Genomic DNA, 17,316 nt, shown 5'->3' with positions numbered 1-17,316 from the left:
GTTTTTTTTCTACAAACTGAGCTGTTCCAAAGCTTCCTTCAAGCTACAGGAATAGCAGTATAGAGATGCTGGAGGTTCAGCAGATTCTAGCTGCAAGATTCTGTGTTTTAGAGTATATTGGCATCCCACATGTGACCCAGGCACATGTGGGCAGCCTTGATGCTGCCAAGTGAGTCAACGCTTTTCAGTATCTGAGTAGAGAATACATGCAACAAACCTATGGCAGATATTTATAGAATAATGTACAAGCACATGTTGTTAATACTCTTCTTCACAGAAACTGAAGCTGGGCTTGCTGCCTAAACGTATGCCTGTAGTGTACTTACTGGAGCCAGCAAGCTTTGCTGAAGTCACCAAAGAAAGGGGAGGTGTTTGGAAATTTAGCATTACATTACATCACACTGCAATTCTTAATGAACTCTCTTGACTGCTTATTTATTTATTTCTAACTGCTCAGGCAGAAATATAAAAGCCTATAAAATGGGAGCCAGCCCCAAATTTACTCAAGAACCTGCTGCTGGTGGCAGCACAAATTGAGGAAAAACCTGTAAGCCAGACCATACCACCCCTACATTATAGATAACATTGAGGAGGAGCCTGTCTCACCATTTGGATGGCAGATGCCAGTGGCCTCCAGGTGCAGGACTAGACAGTGTCCAAGGCCAGGAACAGCATGAGCAGGTGGGGAATTGCATCTCAGACCTGGGTTTCTATCTGAATGCCACGAGCACTGGCATTTTCAAGCCTTCTATTTATTTGTTCTACCCCAACATGCCAGCGACAGGCAAAACAGGCACATCCAGTGCATGTAGAAGAAAAACTAAGAGAGATGTCCAGACATGGGTGGCACCAGCTGCCAAAGCTCTCTGCCCCACCAGCCCAATGAGGTACAGCCCCAACCTTGGCTTTCACAGGAAGGTTGCAGGCTGGCCTGCTGTCAGAGATGGCAGCCAGGTCACTGCTGGGATCACAGACTGGACCAGAACAATGCAGAAATGTTTTTAAACAACATCCCAATAAAACTGCAAAATTCATCTCTCTCATTCAGGAGTCAACTCAAAATCGTGCATGAATGGCCTGGAAATGTGATCCATGTCATAAAAATATATACTTACATATCAGCAAGGGCAGATCCATGCTCCTTCCAAGAGGTGTTGCCTAAAGACATGAAAACATTCTTTGTGATCATGTTTTTTTCTGTAGGTAACATGTGTAAACTTTATAATCTGGGCAGGGTGTGTCTGACCCAAGTATCACCAGTAGAGCGTTGGGGACTTGCAGCCACCAGTCCCCTTCTGAAGACATCAATATTCCCCTTTGCACCTAAGCCAATGACAGAGCAGAGAAGTTGTCTTCTTCTGTATCATTTTGCTGGAGCCAGTGTTCTGCAAAATTGGGTTAGCAAGAGGGAAGATTACAGCTATGACCACTGTGTCCAGTCTGGGTACAGCACCTATCCCTGACACTACAAAAAGGCATATTGTTAATCAAAAAAACTGCCTAAAATGCTGATGGCTGCAAAGGGTCAGAGCTCCACAGCTAAATTTCTGCGGAAAGAAGAGATCAGTAGACATTACCTGAACAACTGTCTCACTGAGCTGGTACAAAATTCATCCGGATTTTACTCCTCTATAACAGGACAGCAGATGCTCTTTCTGCCACCTGGGGAGATACTGCAGCTCCTGGCACTGAAACATGCTGGAACTAAGCACCTTCTCCTTTACAATAAAAACAAAAGTCTCCTGACACTCATATCCTGTCTCCCCTTTTCTCTTTGAATTACATCCTTGAACATTAAAATCATGGGATCAAAAAAAGTAGGACAGCCTCTGATCTGCCGGTGAAGCTGACCTAAAACTTGCTCAAGTGCAACAGAGGTCAGAGCAGAGCCTTGTCCCAGGCTTGGGAGAGGAGAGGCTTTCTTGTGACTCATGTTTCTCTGAGTTACTGGGTGAGGAGAATGTTTTAGATTTAATTTGCAGATCAGAACAAGGAAAGAAACTGTCAGTGGCAGATAGGCACACATGGCTAGCTGTGGTTCTACATGGTATGTGATTTTTTTTTTTTCTCCTTTTGTTTGTGAAACATTTTTTAGTATAATTTTTCTATCATCTGAAAAATGACAGTATCTCCAATTAACAAATCAGGAAATGCAAAGAATGAGGGTCAGTAATGTTTAAAAATTATTTGTCTAAATTTTGCCTGCATAAAAGGCTGATTTTCCTTGATTTCATTATATGATCCCAAATCCACAGAAGTTTTATTCTCATTCTTCTCAGCGAGTTAAAATTTTAGTATTTGTCACTGATATGCTCAAGATGCCTTTTGCTTTTTTAACTTATTCTTATCTTTTTCTCCTATGAAAAGGAGAAGAAAAGAATCCCCTAAAGAGACAATTATGTTCATTACAGGCCGGAAAAATGGACAAGTTGGGAAAGACCAAAATATTTGAAATAGGTTAAATTTTGTAGGTGATGTGTATTTGTTACAGTTAGTAGTGATGAAAAACTGGGCAGTTTTTGATTTCTTATACTGAAATGGAAAGAAAAAAAATTAACCACAAAGGCTGGATTTGAGACTGAGACTCCAGACAGAATGTCAGGATGTTTGGGTGCAATGGCAATACCATAAAATCCCTGTATTATCCAGGCCATGTTGGTTTTTTTCCTCATTTTCAGCAGTTCTTTGCTTTCTTCTGGAGAGAGAGCCACCTGCACGCTCAGATATCTCCTTCTCTCCTGGCCATGACCCATCCAATGGCTTTTTCTCTCAGCAAGGCGCTGCTTGGTATATTTAATAAATTTGACCTACAGTACTTAAAGATCCCAAAAGCTCTGATATCCTGAAAAAGGTAGCTGACCAAAAAAACAGGATGCATTATTACAGTAGGGGGTAATGCTACCAATATCAGTAGTACAATGAAATTATTTTTTTTATTTAAAAAATGCTCAAACATAATGTCTTACATAGGTCATCTCTGTGATGTGCTAAATACTAAAAAACAGCTAAATGCTGGTTTTTTACATTTTTCAAAAATCCTTTTTTTTTTTTTTTTGACACTATGTTAAGAAAACAAAAGAATTGAGCCAACCCATTGGGAAATTGATAGAGGAACCCATGAGGAAAAACCAAGGCTCATTGCTTAATCCTCCCAAAATCCAAGCTCCTCATTGAGAGCAGAAAAGGCCATAGATATATAGGTTTTTTTCTTTTAAATATAATTACTTTATTTTATTTTCAGCAGATACATTTAGGAGCACTAAATGCAGAACATTTGAAGAAAATATAGATGAAAAGGACAATTTTTCATAGGAAAAGCAACTAGAGCCTAGATTAGCTTTTTAATTTATAACCTAGATTACGGTAAAGAAAAAAGTATAGTTTCAAATAACATTTTCAATTTACGTTCACACTAAAGAGACATTATGCTGCTGTTAAGAGGAACTTTTCAAATTAGACCTGCACTTCATGGTCTGCTGTTGAAAAAGGATTTTAAAATCTAATTTTCTGAAATGTCAGAACTAAAATATTGCCTTTTGTGGTTGTCACAATTCCCTGTAACCCAGAAAAGAGGATATCACTGTGGTGCTTATTTGTAAAATGTGCTTTGTGAAGCTGTCCTTTGTACCCCACTGCCAGGCAGAGGTGAAAGACTGCAGGAGGAAAGTGAAAGTTTGGTCTTGTTAGTATTTGGGCAGATTAAAGGGGAAAAGCCTTTTGGAAGCACTTCAAGTCAAAGAACAAAAACTACTGCTGGTGTTCAAAACACTCTGAAAACCTACAAAGTTCAAATGAAGTTACTGAATGGAGAGATAGTATATATTCAAAATAAAGCAAATCTGTCTCCCTGAGTTCAGGGTTCACTAGTTCTGTTTTATATTCATCAGTCCCAGACTGTGCTTTCCACACTCTGTACTGGACTGTGGGCCAATTGAAAGATCAATACTGTACCTGGTGGAAAGTGACTGATGAGTAAACAGGAAAGGACTTTGCCTTTATGAAAAGAACATACCCGTTCAGTAAGTTATTTTAGGGGGAGTTTTCTGTGTTATGTCTTTCAAGCATGTGCTGGAGACCTTAAACTGAGAAAATATTTTATTTTATTTTATTTTATTTTATTTTATTTTATTTTAATGTGGTTTTTGGACTGGAATATCTTGCATTGTACTAGAAATCCCAATCCCAGAGAATCTAAAGAATCTGTTATACTAGAGAACCATTGGAATGATAATTTTATGCAAACCCAAATAAAGCAGAAGGAATTTGAAAGCTAGTTATATAAATGGTTATGTATACACTTGATCTGTGTTTGTGAAAGACAATGAGAAAAATCCCTCTTTAATTAGTTTCCGGTTTATATTTTGGACAAAAAAAAAAATGCCTTTATTAAGAGTCAGAACACCTCCTTAAATTCAAGCATAAAATGTTTATGCAACATATTGCTATAGATAGCCATTATGGACACATATAGAATCGTAGAATAGTCTAGGTTGGAGCCAACCTTTTTATCATCAAGTCCAACCGTTAACCTAACGCTGCTAAAACCACTGCTAAACCATGTCCCTAAGCACCATGTCTACCCATCTTCATATATGCATTCATACTTCACAAGGAAGCAAAAGCATGCAAATCCAATTAAAAAAAAAAAAAAAAAGGCTTTTGCAAGGTCCCCTTTAGAAAGCAGTCTGTGAAAATGTCTTCCTGTGAGTTCATAGAGGGCTATTTGTATAGGTGTGCAAACAGACCTCGCTCCCCTGACAAACAAGCCCGGCCGGACAATGGAAAGCCCCTCTCCCGCCCTCTGATAAAGACTGGCACAACAGCAGGGTTGTGGTGTGGCCCCACAGCGCAGAGCTGCCTTTCCTGTGTCTTCAGGAGTAGGACATCCCTGCTGGTCATGTTGCAGTCTTCAGCAAATTGTTGACATTTCAGCTGGGAGAACTCTGTAGGTGTTTCTCAGGGAAAGGGCATTGAGCTTGCAGACGCTGACTTTTTTTTTTTCCTTATTTTTTATTTGTCTGATGAAAAAAAAAAGGACCCATTCATACTCGTTTCTTATTCTGTTTTAGTGACTGAGATTGCTCAGTGATTGCATCAGCCCTCATCTTGCATGGCAGCTGTGTAAGACCTAGCAGTGGAACTGTCTCTGAAAATGGCAGGAGCCTTAGCATGCTCTGCAGCTGCTGCTCCTCATAATTAACTCCTTCCATTATCTTATCTTTCCTCATGCAAGAATGGGAAGTACTTATTTAACAAGTGCCTTCTGCTTCCCAGGGAGAGCATGAGCCCTGTTCCCAAGAGAACTTCTTCTTCCACAAAACCTTTGTCTCTGTCCTGAGCGCAGAGCAGATTTGTGGTGGAAATCTCTACCCTTCCTCACCACCTAGCTTGGGTCTGGGAGGCCAGAGGCCCTGAGGAAAGTTATATGATCCTGCCATGGAAGTAAATCAATTTTATCAGTGCATAACTGCAGAGGGCATGGGAGGGAAGGCAGAGGGAAAAGTTCCCATTTCTGATCTCCTGTAAACATCACCCAAAACCCATGGATTTGGACCCTGAGGATCCACAGGTACCTTTCCTCACCTTCTCCCTCCTGATTGACAACTGAAGGGAAGGTGGAAGCCAGAAGAGGAAGGGTAAAGGCAACAGATTGTCTCTTGGAAAACACCTATGCCTAGACCAGGCAAAACTTAGCTTCCACCGATGTGAGTTTGAAGCCAGAAACATTCTTGTTGCTACTGCTGCTGGTGCTTTCTGTGAGCACCAGTGGACGGAAAGTACTTGACGTCCACCTGTTTTTGTTTCAGAGGGAGCAACCACATTTGTGACACACTTGGTGTAAAACAGAGAACCAGTTTGTTGACATCTTAGACCTTCTTCACTTCCCCTACCTCCTTGTCTTGAGACAGCTCTTAGTGGAGCTGTTTATGTCTGAAGGGCAAGGTAAGGAATGTTTCTTAGGCAAGAGAGGTGGATGTCCCTTCGCCCCCACACTGCAACATGACTGTGGGCAGTGAGCCCTTTCTCCATTTAAAATTCACCTTACAAATAATGGAGTGCTGATTTAAGGCATCCATTGCTAATAATTAGAGACACAGACTTAAAGGGCAGTTTATGCCCAGAACTTGCAGGCAGCCATGTGATCATTTCTGGGATTTGACCTGCCTGTAAATCAGATGGGCATTTATCCACTCTCATGAGTCAACAAAATCATGTTTGAGAGACAACGATCCAGTAAAAGCTTGCAAAAAGGAGACCTGATGAGAGTTTCAGTTTGTTCTTTCATTTGCCTCTGGTCAAAACTGGTTCCTGCACAAAAGGTTATTCATCAGATTTTTTTTCTCTTCCCTTGTTTTTGAGTATCTGCCTTTTAAGTCATCCTGTGTCTTTCCTGCAGTCTGGAATGCTTTCAGCTAATGAGTCATCTTATGTGCTTATGCTAAGTTGAGGCTAATTACCCTCTGAAAAAGCCCTCTGTCTCAGTACCTCAGACAGAGACATCCAGTTTATTTCCACTTAAGTTAAAGCAGATGAATGCCTTCAAGCACTACAGACTGGGACTGACTTGTACAAGCAGATTTCCAGTGCTGCTCCTTTGGTGCTATCTAAACCAGAAGATGCTTTCTCTTGCCTTTGCTGGACCACAGAGATGCCTGGAATTAAGTAACGGCATAGAGAAAGGATCACTCACTTTCATTTGTCTCCATTTAAAAGTGCTTTACAGCCATGGTGTCTTCTTTGATTTTGGGATTGCCTTAGCAGTATTTGGGAAAACTTCTCTCTGCACATGACTTTTAGTTGCTATCATATGAAGACATTGAAGCTGGAAGGAGAATGAATGAACAATTAAATGTAAAATTGTGGTTTAGTCCTGAATGTCTCTCCCCAGGCTATTATTTTGCACATCACCAGCTTGCCCACCATTATTGGTTGCATGGTTTTGCAAGTTATTAATAAATAACCAGGATAGGTAATGCTCTTTGCTGCAGTGTGCCATCAGCCCATTTCTTAAATCCTGCACCTCAAGGGTAGATTGACGGTGGCTGTTTGTTATTTCTGTTTTGCAGATGTTGTAGAGTTTTCCAATGGAAAGGCTGGTATTTTTGATGAGCTTTTGTTCGCTGTTGTCCAATACACAGCAAGCACCATCGTAAGTATATTTTATTATTAATTCTTCACTCCTCATAGATCCCTTGAAAGAGAAAGTAGGAAATGCTAATGGTCTTGGCAGAGAACCAACAAAGTCTGTTTCTTGGATCACTGGAAATTTGTGCAAGCTTAAATAGGTAAAAAGTAAATAGCTTTGAACCCACCTTTTAAGGCACTTTAAAGGGGAGAGATCTCCATCCAGTAACAAATAATTTAAAAAGTCCTACTAAAGCATGGTGTTCATACTGTTATTGCTGCTTGTTCATCTTTAGTTTATGACATTTACTGGATTGGAAAATCTCAGGATAGAATAACTGTCCTTTCTGTAAGTGATCTATATATTCAGAAAGCAAAGGTCTCACATTTGGTAGAGCTTCAGGATTTTTCTGTACTTATCCTCTATTTTAGTGGAGATTTACATATGTTGATACTGGTTCTTCTAGTTGGACAAATTGCTGCATTTGGGAAATAGATATAACTTTTTGAGAAAGACATATGAAGCAAGTTAAAGTGTCTTCAAATTGACCTTTACTGTAGGGCAGAGGTACAAGAGAAGAGACTCTTGCTTTTTTCCCACCAGGATCAAGTGTATTCAAGTATTTGCCACAGCCAGAGGAGAGCTTTCATGAGATATTTGGGCAGATAGGTCAAACCCTCCTCTCCTTCCATGTCAGCTCACTTCTGAGATTATCTCCAGCCCCACATACTTACTTCTCTTCTGGCTTTAGCCAGGTGCAGACTCCTGCCTGCACTCTGGTGTTGACCTCCAGTGTCCACATCAGGGTGAAAACTACAGCCCCATATACAGTTGTTATTGGGGTACCTATGGTGTTTCTTGAAGCATACTTCATTTTCAGCAAAGCACAGGCTTTGTCATCTGTGATAAAATCTTAGTGGAAACAAGGACCAAGTTGTTGATTTTTCTGAGGTCATTGAATGTGGGAAACACAAGGTGCTGAATGTATTAGGTGTACGAAACTGAACATCATCGAGTGCACCCTCAGTAAGTTCGCAGATGACACCAAGCTGGGTGGCAGTGTCGACCTGCTGGAGGGTTTGCAGGGGGACCTGGACAGGCTGGATCGATGAGCTGGGACCAGCAGGAGAAGTTTCACTAAGGCCAAGTGCCAGGTCCTCCACTTGGGTCACAACAACCCCAGGCAGCGCTACAGGCTGGGGGCAGAGTGGCTGGAGCTGCCTGGCAGAAAAGGACCTGGGGGTGTTGGTCAACTGTCGGCTGAACATGAGCCAGCAGTGTGCCCAGGTGGCCAAGAAGGCCAATGGTATCCTGGCCTGTACCAGGAACAGCGTGGCGAGTAGGACCCGAGAGGTGACCATATCCCTGTACTTGGCACCGGTGAGGCCTCACCTCGAGTACTGTGTCCAGTTTTGGGCCCCTTACCACAAAAAAGACATTGAGGTGCTGGAGCGGGTCCAGAGAAGGGCAATGAAGCTGGTGAGGGGTCTGGAGAGTAAGTCTTATGAGGAGAGGCTGAGGGAACTGGGGTTGTGCAGTCTGGGGAAGAGGAGGCTGAGGGGAGACCCTATCGTGCTCTACAACTACCTGAAGGGGGGGTGTAGAGAAGTGGGGGTCGGTCTCTTCTCCCAAGTCACAGGAGATAAGACAAGGGGAAATGGCCTCAAGTTGCGCCAGGGGACGTTTAGATTGGATATTAGGAAAGATTTCTTCACAGAAAGGGTTATCCAAGGGTTATTGGAATGGGCTGCCCAGGGAAGTGGTTGAGGCACCATCCCTGGAGGTGTTCAAAAGACGGATTGACATGGTCCTCAGGAATATGGTTTAGTGATTTTTTCATTGCTTGTTTCTTATTTATTTTTTTGTCAGAGTTAGGTTGATGGTTGGACTAGGTGATCTTTAAGGTCCCTTCCAACCCAGATGATTCTATGATTCTATGATTCTATGAACATTATGTCAGAAAAATATCTTCATGACCCTTCAAGACCCTTGTGCCTGGGTAGCTGAGATTATGGGCAGTGTAGGCTACTGACCATGTCTGTCGGAGCTATTGCATAGGTAAATTTTTAAACAACTAACTACACTGCTGTAAAGAAAAGACCCTGTAGGGTATGCAGAGAGCATGCACCACACTCTTTTTTCCATATGTGAATACAGGTCTTGTATATAAGTTCACTCACCTTTTGCTAAAGCCAACAGGCTCTGAGAGGGTGATGCAGTGACACTTTTAGAGTAAAACCCTTCAATGCCATTGAGAAAATGCAATGCACACAGCTGAAAATGAAAACTTTCTTCTCAACATTCAAACATTTAAAAGCATATAGATGCCAAACCTGCCTGATTAGTGAAATAGAGAAGACAGTCACACAAAGGAGATCAATAAAGATGAGGAACAAGCATTGCATGAGGGCAGATGTAACTGAAAGATAAGTTTCATCAGTCGCTGTAAACTTGAAACATTAGAAAGTATTTTCAAAAATATATAGGTAAAAACAATAAAACTTTTTAATGTTTATTGAAGGCTGTTCTGTTTTTCTTTCCCAAGATCCCTATGTGTGTGTGAAAACTCAGACCACCTATGACGCATTTCACTAATCATATGGAAGGAGATTCCTTTTTTGTTAGTTTTCACGGTACACCGTGATTATTATCAGAAAAAATAGGACTAGATTTGATTTTAACTTGAAAAAAAATGTATCAGTTTTATTCCCTTATTTCTACACCTGACCTTTCATTTTATAACTTGAGAAATTCTTTACTGTGAGGGTGGGGAGACACAGAAACAGGTTGCCCAGAGAAGTCATGGATGCCCCATCCCTGGAAATGTTCAAGGCCAGGCTGGATGGGGCTTTGAGCAACCTTCTCTAGTGGGAGGTGTCCCTGCCCATGGCAGAGGGGTTGGAACTCAAGGATCTTTAAGGTCCCTTCCAACCCAAACCATGCTATGATTCTATGGTTAAGATACAGCTCTCCACATAGTGCTCTGATTTTTGTGTGTAAAAGATACTTGAAAAAAGGGCAAGAATGAGGATCAACATTTAAAGGTCATTAAATTAATTACCAAGAAGCACCAGAGCTTTCATCAGGCAAGTAATAATAAACCATAAAATAAAGCTAAATCCCAACCAGTTTCACCTCTAACTTAGCCCTTCCCAGACCTGTGGTCCCACCTTTCATGGTCTCTCATCACCAGCATTTCATGAACAGTGACATCTGAATGAAGATGAGCTACTTGGAACCCCATACCTATGTTTATACATGAAATTGATATCTCCTGACATATTGAAGCATAAGCTGGCATAATGTAGGGGCTAGTCCATGAAGGTACATGACTTTGTAGTCTCAAAGATGTATTTATGAATATCTGTTCATTGTCTCTTAATGCATGGCCTGGTTTTGTTTCCGGAAAGTGGAGTTTATAAAATTTTCTCAAAGGAAAACCAGGCTATAAATGGCATTGGCAGTCCCTGGGACATGTTGCAGATTTTTTCTCTCCTATCTATAGGGAATGATCTTTTGTGGGGCCTAAATGTGATAGTTTAGAATTTGGGTACCGGTTGCAAAGAAACTGTCTTCTTTTAACCTCTACTCTGACTAACAAGGGGGATGGACCAGGTGATCTTCATAAGCCCCAAGCTCAACTATTCTGTGAGAGTCTGTTTTTTCTCTTTAAAATTGGTATTGGTTGGACATTCTTGTGTTCTACAAAAAAATCAGCCTTCATACTGGACAATCTCTTTCTATGTTGTTTTAGATTTCTTATTACTGCCCCAAATGTGGTGCATTTGGACACACGTGAGACAGTAACAGTTCAAGTCCATGGAGCCCAGAGCCCTGTGCAAGTTACTGCATACTTCAAAGATGAGACAAAAAATCAGCTCCTATCAGAGAGGACCATCTTTAACCTTAACGAAAATAACAACTACCAAGAGATGAAAAAAATAATGGTGAGTCTACCATCAGACTGATGTTAATGTTTTCATCTGGTGATAAAAAACGCATAATCTGTACTAGGAATATGTTGGAACAGAGACAACTCTGATCCCTAGAGACAGATGACAAAACACCAACACAATGACAACAGCACCCTATTCACCCAACCAGCTAATAAAACATCATCTGATGTAATATCAGTGGTGATTGTGAGTGTTCTTTTGTGCCCAACAAGCAAGCTCAAAGTTTTGTCACATGGTGATGAAAGATCTCTTCATCAATGTAGATCAGCAATGAAATAAATTTAAAAACATTTAATTGTTTTACCACTGTTTGTTCTGCATCACTTAAGCTAAAACTGCATTCATGCCTTTGGCATACCAGCCATTTTTATAAAATAGGAGAAACCTTTAAAAATGTGCAATCTCTGCATCCTGCAAGTTGATTAATTCTTCTTTACATCCTGCTTTGCATTATTTGCTTCTGACATGATTCTTTGAAGTCTTCAGCATTTAGTTCAGAACTACTAGTTTGGGCTACTTGGCTGGAAAACAGCTCACATCAAGACTCAGTTTAGCTCTGATGGATTACTCCCAAAGCTAAAAGCTGGGCTTTCAGATCAGGTTTCTCTTGAGCATGATGTTTAGAAATGTCATATTAACCTGTGTGAGGTAAGGCTCTAATCTCAAAGCCAAGATTTTAACAAGGATTACAGGATGCTGCTACACCTACCAAATGGCATGGTAACTGAAGTTTAAGATGCATATAGACTAAAGAAAAATCACTGGGCTTGAGTTATTGCCATTGGACAGAAGAATATGTATTTCTATGGTGGGAAATGGGGGATTAGACAGTATTTCTAGTTAAAGAGAAATATTCACCCAGTAAGAAAGATCTAACACACGATAAGAAAGATATAATTGAATATCTTCTGTTCGATGGTGCTAATAAAATTATTTAAGCACTTCAGCTCTTTTTGGTTATGAGCTGTGTGTCTCCAAAGGTTCATATCTGACTCTGTGAGGTTTTTCCTTTTGTCCTCTTCAGGTCAAGCCAGGGACTCGGCAACAGGATCTGTTCAAGAGGAGTAAACAGCCGTATGTTGTACTAGTCACCGAGAGCAAGGACCTTTATGAGCAGACCGTTCAAACCACTCGCATCCTCCTGTCTTCCAAGAAAGGCTACATATTTATTCAGACAGATAAGCCTATATACACACCAAGTTCCAAAGGTTAAAATACAAATGCTGCATTTCAGATGTTGAATATAAGTGTTACGAGGGCATGATTAGAAAAAATAATAATTACTTGATCCTTGCTGATGTAAATTCTTCTTGTTTAACCCCAGCTACCTCTGTGTTTACCAGCCAGTCCAGATTTTAAACTCGCCTTCTGCAGCCAGGGCTTCTGCAGGGTTTGCACTGCACATTGCAGCAACCCATGTGGAAATGACACCAGAGTCAAAAAGTCATTCTTTCTTCTAGCAAGAGCCACACAAAATCTGCTCCTTTTTGTTCAAAAAGCTTACTAACAACTTTTCTTTAGAAAACAAAATTGTAAGAAACCTGCCAAAAAACCTCTTATTGCTTCTGCTTGCAACACCAGCAATAAATATCCTTTTCACTTTAGGACCACAACAGTTTTGTCACTTAACAATTCAATTAAGTAACAAGAAAGGGGAGTCAAAAAAGTTCTTGAGTTTGGTTGCAGGCCTTGACTGCAGAAGGAATGCAAAAGTGAATGAAGCTCCCTGAAGATTTTTCAGAATTCGTTTCAAAAAAAATTTGGTCAGTTGAGTAACATGCAAAGCCTATGGAAGAATATAATTATATTTTTTTTTTGTAATTTCTCAGGCTTCTTTTTGTTACGATAAATAGTTTTATCCTAAATTCAGTAACTCAATTTAGAGCTTGTAATAATTACTATCTAGAAAAGTAAGAAGTAACTATGTGAAGACATTTATTCTTCTCTTAAACAGTAAAATACAGGATCTTCATTCTGGACAATGCTATGAGGCCAGCAGATGACACAGTTACAGTTGCTGTGCTAGTAAGTATGCAAAAAATACTGTTAATGAGCACTTCTTCAGCATAGGAACTATGAAAAACTTCCACAAAAGATCCAAGAGTAAAACTATAGCTATGACTCCTCTCCAGAAATCAATATTTACAAATTGTGAGGTATGCCTAGTCATTTTTGGCCCAAATCAGGAGGACGGAGGTAAAAGTAACTGGTTAATATTAAAGTAGGAAAGTAAGCAGAGCAAAAATGCTCTTCGTTATGACTAGTATATAAACTAGTTGTGACTAGTATATAAACTAGAGCTTTTGGATGTAATGTTTGACACCTGGTACATAACTTTATGGCTTTTTTCTCTCTCTCAACAGAATTCAAAAGGAATGGTAGTTAAAAAGTCAGACCGGAGAATAAAAACAGCCTTCAGTGAAGACTTTGAAATACCTGACGTTGCTGAGTACGTTACTGCTGTGCCTTGTACATTAAAAAAGTTCACAGGTCAAAATGTCTCTTGCAGCAGAACTATCTTCAAGCTAATAAGAGTCCTGCCCTTCCCTTCCTCCTGCTCTGCTCCTCTGATTTCCTCTCTTCTCTTTAATTCTTACTGTGTACTGTCTGCTTTATTTAGAACAGCAGGGGGACACAAAGTGTGCTAAAGCCAGCTGTTTTGCTTTTTTTATTACACCTGAGAAGCGTCACAGCACACTGTCAGCATGTGACAGCAGGGAACCAGCTCTGCAGCCTCCTGCCGTGCCAGGGTCTATACCCAAGCTGGTCACCCCACACTCCCCTCTCTGACACTGGAGAAAGTCACCTGTCTGGGCTGTGATTCGTCTTACCTGTTTTAGATGCCTGTGTCAGGATGAGATGTACCATCCCTCAGCACTGTCTGCTTCTCTCTGTTGGCTGTAGAGGAGACGCAGGGGACCTATACAGATGGAAGACCTCACAGTATAATGTCTAAGGCAAGGAGGACTAACCCCACCTCCTATCAGCCATCCAGATGCATCCCCCTTACCTATTGAAGTACTTAGATACTTAAGATTTTTAACTGCTGAACTGCTTTAATAACTATTCTATTCTATTCTATTCTATTCTATTCTATTCTATTCTATTCTATTCTATTCTATTCTATTCTATTCTATTAATTGTCTCTCTTTCACCATGGAGCAGAGATTGAGCCTACAGTTAGTATCTTTCTGCCTTTATGCACCTCCCCTTGGAGACACAAGTCCAAAATTTAATGTTAATATGCTGCAACTAGCAACATTGATCCTGGTAAGGCACAACTTAGCAAACTCCTTACAAATCTGCTCAACTGTATGACGACATTCAGAACAGCACTTCTGTAAGGGCTCAGTTTGCAAAGTGTAATTAATTACCTCTGATTTCAAACAGACAGGCCTGTACTTAATATTCAGTATTGCTAGATTGATTTTGACATCACAGTGAAGATAAGCTGTAGAAGATATTTAGTGAGTTCTCTATTTCTGTGGGCTTTTCAAAGGCAGTGCATGTTACATGTGTTTTGCAAATATGGTATCTTGTGGCATCTATATGGTATTGGACCTCATAAAGTCTTTTTGAGTGTTTCCTAGGACATCTGGAAATACATTGCTGACTCATCCCAACAAAGAGAAAACCATTAATAAGTTAGTTTTTGGATGAGATTAAAGCAAGGAAAATAATGGTGTTTGGTGATAATTTAAATATATTAGCATCATAGAACATCTAAGGAATCCAAATTAACAATTTTCTGCTGAATCTGAACTTTAGGCTTGGAACTTGGAAAATCAAAGCCTGGTTTCGCCAACATGAAATGTCTAATGCTTCTGCAGACTTTGAAGTTAAAACTTATGGTAAGAGAATATTTAATTTCCATTATAAATATATGAATTCATCACTATGTGTTAAAAGACATACTGCAGTAATTAAACCTGGCTGTAGCTAGGTACTAAGGACAAGATTAATAGTGTTTCAGTGCCTCATTGCTATCTGCGATGCAGAGAAGAGCTCTGGTTTTGTATGCCTTCCACTTACATTTGAAAAAAACCCTTAATTTTTTTACAGACTTAGTGACTTTAACATCTTTCACAAAACATTGGTTTTTTGAAAGGGCTCTCCTACTGCAGAAAAACATGGAGATGAGCTGCATTTTAAAATTATTGCAATTCTTGCTAAAGTTTTAATTAAAGAGTAAAATGAAAAAAAAAAAAAAAAAAATTTTTTTTTTTTTTTTTTTCCCCCCTTTTTTTTTTTTTTTTTTTAAAAAAAAAAAAAAAAAAAAAAAAAAAAGGTACCTGTTTTCTCTCAGTAGAATTCAGTTTGGAAGTTGATAAGAGTTGTTCCTATACTCAGAGAATGTTTTTTAAAGAAAAGTAAGGGCACTGTGGAAAAAAGTTAAAATGTAGAAATTTAACATTTTGAGGCAAAAAATCGGTTGATTTATTTGCACTGAAATTATGCTTTCTTGTAAAATTTAGTGTGGGGTTGTTTTGTTTTGTTTTTTTCTTAAAGGCCAAAGAAAACCCCAGGATTATATGAAAATCTTAGTTTAACAAAACTGTTTTGCCTTAGCTAGTGGATGTAACAGAACAGTGGAGGCTACTGCCCCCTCTGCAAACACCTACATCCAGGAGGAAACTACTCCAGCTATATCTACAGTAGCAAATAATTTGGCTTTATAGAGAAAATTGCAGAGTGACACAGCTGATGCTGAGGACCTCATGTCCACACTCAACCCATTTCAGGGTGGGTTTACTTCTGACTGCTGCTAGCCCATTATCGGTTGTGTGCTCAAAGGCTGCTCCACTACTGAAGCAAAGCAGAGTAAGGGAAGATGATCAGGAGACTTGCTTCAGAAGTGCACTGGCGATTCAAAGTAAAGCACTAATGCAACTGCATCCTCTCAGTGGGTGTTGCCAAGTGCCAGGAGTTTAAGGTATGTTTGAAACTCGCGTGTCATGACCTCTTGTTTTCTTGTTTTTTCATGCAGAACTTCCATCTTTTGAAGTCAAACTCATCCCACATCAGCCATACTACCACATTTGGAATGAAAAGTTTGAGTTTGATATCGAGGCAAAGTAGGTGTGCTCACTGCAAGGCTGGTTTAGGAGGCAGATAAGTAGATAATGAACTTTGCAGCTGCTTCTGCTCCTTGTCATTAATGGTTAACCAGCTTCTGGCTTTACTTGGATCTGATATTAGTCTTTTAGACTCTGTTTCCGCTACTGACTTGAGATATCAGTGTAAAATGCTACCTGGGTCCAAGTGATTGTAATCAAATTGAAACAAGGTTTTCTGAATATTTAGTTTGCAGACATGTGCATGACTATGTTATATACCTTTAGCAAGGTATTTAATTACATTTCCTAGGCCTCAGTCTCTGAGACAGCACTGTGCTTGTTTAATTTCATTTAATCACACTGGCACAAACAGGATGCAGTCACTGGATGTGCTGTATGGATCAGCACTATATCTGAGTGGAATATTGATTCAACACTCCCTCAGTTCTACGGGGTTTTATTTTTGGTCTGAATTCATTCCTGGCCAGCTTAGACCCTGTTGGTCTTCTCCCTGCTGTCCTTGAGCTCCTCACCTTGACTGTGCTGATCCTTTCTGTCCCCACTGCACCTTGAGAGAGCAGACGGATCCCTGCATTGACCTTCATTTGCTTGGCTGAACAAACTCAAGTCTTCTAACCTCCCCTTGATCGCTTTCAATTCTTGGTTCTACTGAATAATTATTAGCTTTAATCATGATCATTTGATATTTTGATATGAAGTGATATCATACAACTGACCTCAATACTTTAATCCTTTCTAGTATTTTCTCCTTATGTTGTTGCAACACTGAATTTTGAGTTTATGGACTGTAAAACTCCACTATCCATTAACATCATAATTATTTAAGAGGAAAAATGGGGTTGAATAACTCGATACTGTTATTTTGTCAATTGGAAAATGTCCTAGTGGTGCTACGCAGGCCTGCCTGACTTTCATCAAAATCAACATTTGGAATTCCTGATAATCGAACTTATTTCTCTGAACTGGCTGTGCATGTAATGAACAGTTATTTGGTATATTGACTGTTGTTCCCAGCAGTTATTAGCTCTGGCATTTTAAGCAGTTTTCATAAGAGCTGCCTCTCAGTTTCATTGCTACAGATCGGTGCTGCAGATCAGGTCAATTTGAAAGAAGCTTTACAGAACTGAGATGAAGCAGCAAAAGATGCCACCATGGC

General features: G+C 39.9%; 1 protein-coding gene across 2 annotated transcripts in view; it reads left to right on the top strand.

Annotated features, from left to right (window-relative positions):
• LOC106902556 (complement C4-like) overlaps positions 1–17,316 on the top strand; it is a 60,411-nt gene that overhangs the window by 7,087 nt on the left and 36,008 nt on the right. For both annotated transcript variants that reach the window (XM_014966142.1, XM_014966143.1), the window contains exons 2-8: positions 7,068–7,150; positions 10,881–11,073; positions 12,107–12,290; positions 13,037–13,107; positions 13,446–13,531; positions 14,851–14,933; positions 16,070–16,157. In XM_014966142.1, coding sequence (XP_014821628.1) covers positions 7,086–7,150; positions 10,881–11,073; positions 12,107–12,290; positions 13,037–13,107; positions 13,446–13,531; positions 14,851–14,933; positions 16,070–16,157 — 770 coding nt within the window. In that variant the 5' untranslated portion in view covers positions 7,068–7,085. The remainder of the gene's footprint in view (positions 1–7,067; positions 7,151–10,880; positions 11,074–12,106; positions 12,291–13,036; positions 13,108–13,445; positions 13,532–14,850; positions 14,934–16,069; positions 16,158–17,316) is intronic.

This window comes from Calidris pugnax, unplaced genomic scaffold (genome assembly GCF_001431845.1).
Source record: "Calidris pugnax isolate Ruff unplaced genomic scaffold, ASM143184v1 scaffold20, whole genome shotgun sequence".
Taxonomy (NCBI): Eukaryota; Metazoa; Chordata; class Aves; order Charadriiformes; family Scolopacidae; genus Calidris; species Calidris pugnax.
Note: the sequence above shows the minus strand (reverse complement) of the source record. Positions and strands in the feature narration are given on the sequence as shown.